We start from the raw sequence: 10,259 nt of genomic DNA, 5'->3' as shown, positions 1-10,259 counted from the left end.
TTTAGTATTATGCAACATGACTTCTTGAATTTTTTTTAATAAAATAGACTTTTATATATAAAAAATATATATATCCTTTTCAACATCGTTTTTTTCTTGGAAAAACTTTAACAAAATAGAGGCTTTTATAAAATTTTTAAAAAAGATATCTCAGTTTCACCTGTGTATTAGCTAGGGTCATAACCCGAGCTAACCCTGGCCCGAACCCAACCCCGGTTTGAAACCCAGTTCTGGACCAGGGTGACCACCCTTGCCGGCAAGCAGACAATCAGAAGAAACTCACCAAGATGTTGGATGGTAGACGGTATAAGTCACTTGGCGGAAAAGACCAGGATAATTGTCTATGCTTTGTTAAAAATGTTTATACAAGTTCGTATTGACAAATAAAGAACTATGAAGCACTAGTTAGAGAGATTGTACGCAGCTTGTATGAACATTTTTTCTCAATGATGTTTATGAAAAAATAACTTATGAATAGGCGATGCATTGTCACCTTCAATCACTACAAAGAGGAAAGCAAAGTTCCAAGCTATTGCCGACCACTACACAAGCAAACCAAAATTTTCAAGATGAGAAACTTCCAATGACCCGGTGATAAATAGAAGACGATGATGAGGAGGAGGATGACGACGCGTTTCCATGATCAACTGTGGCCAGGCAGGCATCGTAAAGGTTATCATCATTTTGCTCCTGCTTTGGCCTGAGAAACCTTGCATCATTTTCCTTCAGCTGCTGCCCTGAACGGAAAGACTGAACTGGACCAACTGGTTTTCCAACATTAAAATCAAGACCAGCTAGAGTAAGATTCCCTGCATTGGGAAGTTCCAATGGCAGCGAAATTGGGAAGTCGGGGACTACAAAGGGATAGGATTGAAGGTTAAAAGTGCAGTTAGAATTCAGACCAAGAGAGGCATAAGAGATGGTGTTTTGTAAGGAGGGAAACTTCATTTGATAAATTGGGGTAGCCCCAAATTTCATGTCATTATTAAAGTTTCCGAGGAAACTGGGTCTGGGTTGGTCATTACCGAATTCAGGTTTCCTAACAAAATGTGGTGCAAGATCTTGAACGTGTGTTTCACGTTCTGAAACATTCATGTTTCTGGCAAGTGTAAGGGTAGATTGAGCATTAGTAGCTGCTGGATATGCATTAGCACCGCTTGAATTTATTTGGCCCCCATTTCTGGCTACAGGCACTTCATGGTTGTGTTTTCCCTCATATGTTGTGATTACACATTTAATATCGTGAGAGGCCCTTTCCACATGCTTCCGCACAGAACATCCGGCGCTTGTGCATTTGTAGTAGCTCCTGTAGGCATAAGACAAAAAAGATTTAAATGCATATATGAAAATTAAATGTAAGAAAGAGCTTGTATCTTGCCAACATGGAGAATAGGCTTTATACCAAAAAAATGTAACTCCTTAAAAAAAAATGGAAGCATGGCAAGTATGCAACCTGAAGAAACACCACAAAACTACCAATCACTCCGACGAGGATTTCTATTCCAATGGAAGAAAAGAGTGTGTGTGTGTGTGTGTGTGTGGTACCTAGGGTTTGGATTTCCTTTGACAACTTTTTGCCCATATTTCCGCCAGCGATAACCATCATCAAGTATGTCTACTTCACTCTCTATTTGGACAACTACTCTTGGTTCGCGGACAGCCCTGGATGCCAAATTTGTTTCAATCAAGCAGTTCTCTGTCTTCCTGTAATGAAAAATAAATGTGCATTATGAACTAGTGTTGCAGCTGTGGTGGCCTGTATAGAAGCCATTAAGCATGGTATAATACATTCTTTTTGACTCGGACTCATCGACATCAGCATCATCTTCAAGGGATATGCTTCCCTGTGCGGCCTCATCTTCATTATCATCATCATCATGACTACCAAGTCTAGATGAAAGCTCTGGAGTTTCACCTGATTCAAATACTCCTACAGATTTCCTTTGTGCAGTTGATAATGGATCTGAAAACTCCAATAGAACAGATGCTGAGGACGTCCCTTCCATCCCATTAGCCCTCCAATCAGAGCCAAATTTAACATCCTTCGAACCCAACTGAATATTCCTCCAGACTGATCCGCCTTCAGATTTGATACAGGTTCCACTGTCTTCACCCATCTCTGATGTTTCATCGATTGAAAATGTGGAACCGATAGATGCTCGGCGGTTAGGCTGAGGTTTTGCATGATTATGAGTACCCTTATAGACGATTTCTGTTATTTGACCATCATGGGATCGCTCCACCTTTTTTTTCACCTGACAATTTGAATGTGTGCATTTATAGTAACTTCTTGGATATTCACTACCTTTTACCTGTTTCTGCCCATACTTTCTCCAATTGTATCCATCTTCTGATGCCCTTAACACTCCTGTAGAAGGATATGACCCTTTCAAGTCTCCTTCCAGAAGATGATTTGCCCCAACATCCTCTCCATGAATAGGTTCTTTCAGAAGAGACTTTTGATCGCTGGCTACTTCAGAGTGATGAATGGACAAGTCCTTGCATTTGGCATTCATAACCATGTTTTTTAACACTTTCCCATTAGTGGATAAACCCATTGCACAGTCGTCTATGGTATCTGCTTTTGGGAGTTCTGCTGGGAATTCAAAATCCATTTGTGTTGGCACTGACTCAAGTGCGTTATTGTCAACATCAGCATTCTAAGCAAAATTGCACGGGATAGAAATATAATTAGCCCAAACATATAAATACATATGAACATTGTGTCTAGAAAGGTGTCATAATGAATCTTCCTGCTGGAATACCAATTAAAAGTAAAACTTGGTAATATTGACCATAACAGAGACAAACTCATGTAAGGATGGGCATGAATAGCATGTGCCTATAAACTAAGAACTGAGATGAAAAGAGAAGCTTGAATTAGAAATTTACTTATCTTATAATCCAAAGAGAAAAAAAGTGCATGGGCTTTTACATGCTATCCATCAATATTGAACGATTAATAACATGGAAAAGTAACTTCTTTGAATAATTTAGTAATCATTTTTTAGGTTTACATTTTCTATAACACTCTTTGAATACAAACTTCAAGCATGACTAAAACACAGCTAGTCCACTGGGTGGAAGTCCAAAGCTAAACAAGAAATAAATAACTTCATTTTCTCTCATCCATCATGTTAACATCTGATAGGGAGTCAAAATCAGTTTAACTTTCCCAATGCTTTGATCACTCTGCTGAAAAGCATTAATCCTTCCAACCCTGAACCAAGTCAGGATACTAGAGAATCCTAGCAATGATGATTAGGATGATCTACCAGATCTCACGACTAAAAGATATCTTTCTTCTTGTCCATTTGATGAAACTAATTTTCCTTTCTTAAAATGGAGAACTAGACATGGTCACAAGCTAGCAATCCCCAAATCCATAAAATAACCGGCAGCTTAAGCTCATCATATTTGATTCTTTCCCAGCCAAATTTGAACCATTAGCCTATGTCAAGTATTCCTACATCTGGCAATTCTTTTACCAGAAAATATTGCAGATGCAGAAGTATTGCCTCTTCATCTGTAATTCCTATTACCAAAAAACAGTTTTCAACAATCGGATTTAAAAAGCTAATAATAAAAACATTGCAGAAATACATTACCATACACGTTTGCAAAAAAACTCCCTACAGAAATTTAGGCCTGGTTTGGATAGGGAGATGCTTTCATCTCTTCGCATCTCATCTCAATATTCAAACACCACACACACAAACACTTTTCAATTTCAAATTTTCAATTTTTTTATCCAATCATTATCTAATTATTACAACTTTCCCAAACTTCCAAACAAAACACAAAAAAAAAAAAATTCAACTTTTTCAAATTCCAAAACCAAAATAATATTAAAAAATTATGTTCTAACAATATTTTAACTTTATAATATTTTTATTCAACATTTTCTCTCACATTTCCCAAAACCCCATAAAACATTTTAACTACTATTCACAAACTATCTCACTACTATTTACAAACCGTCTCAACTTCTCTCATCTCAACTTACTATCCAAACCAGACTGTACTCTAAAAAAAAGCCTACTTTCAAATAAAATCCAATTAGTAGTTTTTGTTTACAAATTAAAAAAAAAAATGTAAAACAAGTTTCTGAATTTTCTTCTTCTTCTAACAGAACTTTATTGTGCAGAACAATATCTGTTATGCATGCCAGGTCTCTTCAAGTGCAGTCTTGAAACCCAGGAGCCAGGTTGGTTAGCCATTCCAGAGGTTCAAGCATATCAACCAGAAATGTTGAACATCCCACAATAAGCAATCAATATAATTGCTCACTGATTTCTAACGCAGAATAATAGCTAAAAGAACAGTCAAGCATTAACTCCATGGGCATTGAACAAGTTTTTGGAAAATATTATGTCTAGATTTACCAACAGAATAAGAGTCAATGCTATGGCAAGTAATTGAAGATACATTCAAGAAATCATAAAACAAAAAGTGCAATCTAAGGGGAATGGAGGCTTCTTTAGTACACTGCCTCTGTACTTAAGTTGTTACCTACTAGAGTTGTATCAGCACAATTACTAGACCTCGTCCATTCTCCACATTTTATCCAAGTCTACTTAAAAAATGGGCACTCGGTACAGGTTCTTCCACTAGAGCCACAAATGATTACTAGAAACAAGACTTATGGATCTAGAGGGACATGCGAAGTATAAGATAAAGCTAGTTACCTCAAACTGATGTAGGATTGCCTTAAACTCTGGTTACCTCCAAGCTGGTTTCCAGAAGATCACTTATAACTTGAAGATAGAGGAAGATACTTCCAATAAAAGGAGGATGGGGAGGAAAGAGGAATGTTTTCAGACTAGAGAGTACCATATTAGTAACTCTTTAGTGCTTCACACAAATATTCACATATAAGTAGCCCTAGGATTGTATACCAAACCTAAAATACAATTGAGTATTCATAGAGTCAACACACAATGTTGCAATTGTAAAAACTACTACCACAAACCCTCCTACCCAAAATAGGATCTTCCAAAATTTCAAGGAAAAGCTATCAATTTTTAACATTCAAATCTTTAAAAGAAATTAACATTTCAAAATTTCCCTTAGAAGAAATTATCAAGTAGTATTGCTAAGGGTATGGCAGGAAAGTACAATAATCAATGTTTCAACTTAAGGTAAACACTTACTTTGGTGCCATAAATTTAATAATTTCTGATTTTGGTCCTTAAAATCTAAAATGTCACAATCAAGTCCCTGAATAACTCAAATTATCCTAATTAGGTTCTTCTGTCAGCCTCATTAATAACAGTAAATGGCGTCCCTCAGCAATAGAAGATCTGGCACAAATTAGTGATGATCTGCTACTGAAGCTCCACAAAATTCTTCTTATAACATTGTATTGGATCCTAATAAGATAGAATTTGCATATTTTAAACTTACAGGAACTAATTGAATATGTAGACTTCCAATTGTAAAATCTTTCACATGAAACGTCATCTATTTGGGTTAATAAGGTTTAGAGGACTTTATTATGCTAAGAACAAATATTTTATCCCAACTTCATCAAATCCAATTTATTAAATTGTCATTTGTCCTCTGAGCATGTGAGAGGCGCATGTTTTTAATAGGATTCACAGTGTTAGATTAACAAAGGGGAATTTTTAGATGTTAAAGGGGAATAATATAATGGTGGACTAACACAAGAAATCCTATTAAAAGAAAATGTGCCTCTCACAAGTGGCAATTCAATTACTGTATTTGAGAAATTTCTCTCCCTCCAGTAATTCATATAATTGAGGGACTTAATTGAGACGATTTAAATAACCAAGGGATTTTGTTGCGACTTCTAATACGTTAGGGACCAAATTGTAACTTATTGTGGACATTAAGGACTAGGTGCTTGCCAGAAAAAAAAAAAAAAAAAAAAAAAAAAAAAAAAAAAAAGGTTCTGACTTTTGGATGTGGAAATACATTATTGGATAATTGAAAAATGCAGATTAAGCCACCCATTATAAGTGGGAGGGAGTATTAGAGTTATGCATACAATACAAAACTACATTCAATCGTTTTATGTCTAACATTTTGACCATATGAATCCATAATCTATGACATCGAAAAAATATAATAGTAACAAAAGTAGATAATCTACCTGATCTATAAATCCATAAAAGCCAGACAAAGAATCAGGATTCTCATACGGTACGAATTTGAGGGAGCCAACATCACTGCCCCTATCCCCATATTCAGCAGCCACCGAACTCAGCATCAAACTTTCATGGCTGAGAGGAGGCAATGGAAAAGTTCCAGTGGTTGGAGAATGCGGTGCCTAGAAGAATAAATCATTCAAAAATTAAAAACAAAATTTGAACGGGTCATAAGAATGCCAAGCAACAAATTGACATTGACAGACTGATCTAAATAACAGTTAAATTATGATTTTTTTTTTTTTTTTTTTTGGGTGGGGGAGGGGGGAGCAATTTCTGCATTTGTAACTTCAAGTACCCCCAGTGTTTATTTGGTTTCTGTTTCCGTAATTTTATTTACTCATTGTGTCTTCTAGATCAATACTCAAAAGCCAATGAATGCAATGCAAAATATTTGGCCCGAAAAAAACTAATAAAATGTGGATTGGCTCTCGGAGACCAGTAAAGATGAAATAAAATCTTCACCACCAAGTGTATCACAACATTTCATGCAAGCAACATTTATTAAATACCAAGATCAACAGGTCCACAAAAGCAAACCGAGATAACTCATGCAGAAACTGAAACTCTGTGTTTTCAGCTTATAAAATTAGGACTAAGAAATAATTTAAATAAAGATGCACCATCTGCAGACATCCAGAAATGAAAAATTGTATGAATAGAGAAACCAAAACTTGTAACCTGATTTCAGAGTTCTTTCACATTTTCCTTCATTTTTCTCATCTTTCATTTTGAGAAATAATAGAATGTCACGGGTGCCTTGTGGCTGGCCTTGAAGAACTGTAGTGTTCTTATGAAGGCTGAAGCAGTTGCGTGCAGGAGGGATTTGAGGGAGTAATAACGGTATTAACAGAATGGGGGCTTTAATGAAACGGGGAGTTTTGAGGCTTAATGTGGAGGTGTCGTTCGAAGTGCAAGCAGCTGCATTTCATGGATGAAGTTTAATGAAACGGGGCGTTTTGAATGTTGTAGTTTTTGATAGTTGCGTTTTATCTTTTGTTGTTAGCGTTTTGGATTCCTTCATCTCAGCCTGCGTGTATATAAGCAGTGCTGGGGGAGCTTTTGATTTTGTTGATTGATCATTTGAAAGAATAGTGTTTGGAGATTGAGAATCCCTCGAAGATTCTCCGCAAGTTTCATAATGGAATCTTGCTTGTTCCTTTCTTGATCTGAATATTCCTTCTTGTGTTTTGGTTGTGATTGCTAGTGAATAGCTAGAATTACAGCAGTTTCTTGAGAGAACCTTACATAGAAAGAATCAAAAGAAACAAAATAGTGCAATCTTAGTACATCTGAAGCATACAAGAGAAACCCAAATTCCAGTTCCCACAGTGTTCTCTTCCAATTAATGGTAGAACATTAATATTTCCCTCTAACTCTTAATTTAGGAAAAAAAAAAACTAACAGTAAAAATAACTTAGAAAAAAAATATTATTAAATTAATAATATTTTATTATTATTTTAGCTTCACAACTTTTTGATAGAAGATATACTTGATTTGGGAAGGGTGATGTTGAGTTTAATATAATGTAGTTATAATGTTGGCTTGGATTTTTTGGGTACAAGAAGTTTTTTGAGGGCTATAATATTATTATAAATATGGTATGATAAAATTAAATAAATTTAAAATTAAAAAAGTTCAATTAATATTATTTTATTATTATATAAAAATAAATATTGAATGTAAATGAAATTAACAAAAGCAAATTCATATCATATTAACTAAAACTTGAATTTGGCTTTGATTATTTTTGAGAATGCTCTAACATATTGATCCTTTTCACCATGCAATTACTAAGCACCCTTTAGTTTTACAAATAATTTCAATTTCTCTCATTTCATCACATCACAATATCTAAATATCATTCATTACAATCACTTCCTTAATTTTAAATTTTCAATTATTTTAACTAATCATTATTTAATCATTACAATTTTTTAAAATTTACAAATAAAACGTACTTTTACTCAAAAAATATTGTCACGACTCACTATATATTGGAAAATGATTTTTTAAGAGAGAGAGAGAAAATGCTTTTACAACAAAATGGAAAAAACAAAAACAAAAATGAATAAACAAATTAGAAAGAAATAAAGGAAAATAGAGAGAACCCGGATGTTTGGTAGCATGATGGGGGAGTCAAGCAAGGCGGTGGGGCTAATCCCGGCGGGAATAGTTAGCCTCGCCGCCGGAGAAGCCAAGGGGCTCGCGGTTCGAAACAGCGCCGTTTTAAGACACTTAGCATTGAAACCGCACTTGGCCGCCCGCCTCTCCGCAATGCTCTTACTGGGGTTCCATTCCAAAGAAGAAGAACCCCCGGCTATGGCTTTGACATCCTCGACTTCCATAGCCGAGCGAGCGGGTGAATCGGTTGTTGAATTTTGCGGCGTCCAATCGGGTTTGGGTTTCAGCTATAGAACTGAAGATGCAGCTGAGAGTCCGAGTCTCGTTAATGAGAAGGATCACGACTTTGCGTCCAGATTCATGCCATGGAATTGAGAGTCAGAGTGAACGGTTTCATAATCGTTTGAACTGAACTGACATAGGCTCTTACGTTGAGGGAGGTTCTACGTGTGCAAGTTTATGTTGTGGGCAAGCCTCATAAAATACTACTCTTTTTTTCTTTCTCGAATCCGGGATAAAATATAAATATATATATATATATATATATATTCTTATTTTTATATATTTTATTTTTCCGAAATATTTTGGTTGAGCTACCAAAATTTGAAACTCGTTTATTTTCAAAATGAATTAAAATAAAAGTTAAAATATAAATAATATATGATTAAAATATATATTTATTATTATTATTATTATTTTAAAATTTAATAAAATTAAATTATTTATTTTATTTTATATAGATTTAAAAAAATTTATAACCATTAAATAAGATGATATAAAATATATTATAAAAACAAACTTGATAATATATATTACATATATATATATATATTGTTTCCTCCACCTCGCCCCCTAGTAACAAAAATATGCAGTGCAGTTTTGTAATGTATATCTATTATTTTTTGCAAATTTTGGGAGTAACTTTACTATTTATGTCGGCGTACCTCTATCATCGCTCATTTTCTTAGCAGATGATCTAATGTCACATTAAATAACTCGTAATTAGTTCAATCTTATTAAGTGAATCCTTCGATTTTAAAATTACCACCCAAGTTCAAATTTTACAACAAGAAGGATCCTTCATGTTCTACTATTGGGTAAAGAAATCAAAATAATTAATTCACGACTTTTTAATTCATCCTATGAACATTTTTTAAAGAGAATAAAAGAAATTATGTGCATTTCCGAAAATTTTGATGGCGAGAGTAAGATTTAAATCTAACTTATTTGCGGTTTGCGGAGGTAATGCCATGCGGCAAGCTTTCTCTCTCCAAAATCAATGACACGTGACAAATCTAGCTCTCAACGTAACTATAACAAACTATTTACGGTAAGAATGGCACGTGGGTTGCGTTATTCCATGAGAATAATCTAGTACCTATAATTGCAGGCAAAGATTTTTTCGGATCCTTCTTTTGACTGATTTGTCGAGAAGGATTCTTGTCCTAGTTTACTTTTACTATTTTTTGCTTCATCTTCATTAATTTTATGAGTTAAGATATTTCTTTATTAATCTGCTCAAATCCAATGTTTCTTCTCTAATATTGTGCCAACTATTATTAGGGTTCATCCTCCTATCCCATTATAAAGCAAAATAAAATCAGTATTTTCGTAAGTTCAATTTCTTATTGGATTGATGAATTACTATTTAGTTTTTTAATAAATAGTTTTTCTACAAAACACATATTTTTCTCTTATTTGGCTCAAATGAGAATATTTTTTTTAAAATAAACGAGGCCTTATATAATATGTATGTATGTATATATATATATGGTTTCCCTTTCCCTCGCACCCTAAGTAACAAAAATATGCAGTGTATTTTTGTGATGTATCTATTCTACATTTTATACAAATTTTGATAACTTTACTAATTATGTCGGTGTATCCTTATCATCGCTCCTTTTCTTACCGGATGATCTAATGTGACATTAAATAACCCATAATTAGTTCAATCTTATTAAGTG

At 34.4% G+C, this 10,259-nt stretch overlaps 1 protein-coding gene across 1 annotated transcript; it reads right to left on the bottom strand.

Moving 5' to 3' along the window:
• Nucleotides 1-405: 405 nt before the first annotated feature.
• On the bottom strand, nucleotides 406-8,787 carry LOC121262262 (WRKY transcription factor SUSIBA2-like). Its single transcript, XM_041164658.1, has 5 exons — nucleotides 8,283-8,787; nucleotides 6,116-6,292; nucleotides 1,789-2,660; nucleotides 1,546-1,704; nucleotides 406-1,306 (listed from the first exon to the last, which is right to left on the bottom strand). Exons 1-5 carry the CDS (start codon nucleotides 8,517-8,519, stop codon nucleotides 565-567), a joined length of 2,187 nt encoding a protein of 728 aa, XP_041020592.1. The 5' UTR covers nucleotides 8,520-8,787; the 3' UTR covers nucleotides 406-564.
• Nucleotides 8,788-10,259: the final 1,472 nt, after the last annotated feature.

This window comes from Juglans microcarpa x Juglans regia, chromosome 4S (genome assembly GCF_004785595.1).
Source record: "Juglans microcarpa x Juglans regia isolate MS1-56 chromosome 4S, Jm3101_v1.0, whole genome shotgun sequence".
In the NCBI taxonomy this organism is placed as follows: domain Eukaryota; kingdom Viridiplantae; phylum Streptophyta; class Magnoliopsida; order Fagales; family Juglandaceae; genus Juglans; species Juglans microcarpa x Juglans regia.
Note: the sequence above shows the minus strand (reverse complement) of the source record. Positions and strands in the feature narration are given on the sequence as shown.

What these genes read in the sequence shown, in the direction of transcription:
- LOC121262262 (XM_041164658.1), bottom strand. Translation starts at nt 8,519, where the DNA reads ATGGAAGTCGAGGATGTCAAAGCCATAGCCGGGGGTTCTTCTTCTTTG. An exon ending in GAGTCCGAGTCAAAAAGAAT is followed by an intron (nt 1,705 to 1,788) that starts GTATTATACCAT and finishes TTTTCATTACAG; the next exon opens with GAAGACAGAGAACTGCTTGA. An exon ending in AAAGGAAATCCAAACCCTAG is followed by an intron (nt 1,307 to 1,545) that starts GTACCACACACA and finishes TTATGCCTACAG; the next exon opens with GAGCTACTACAAATGCACAA.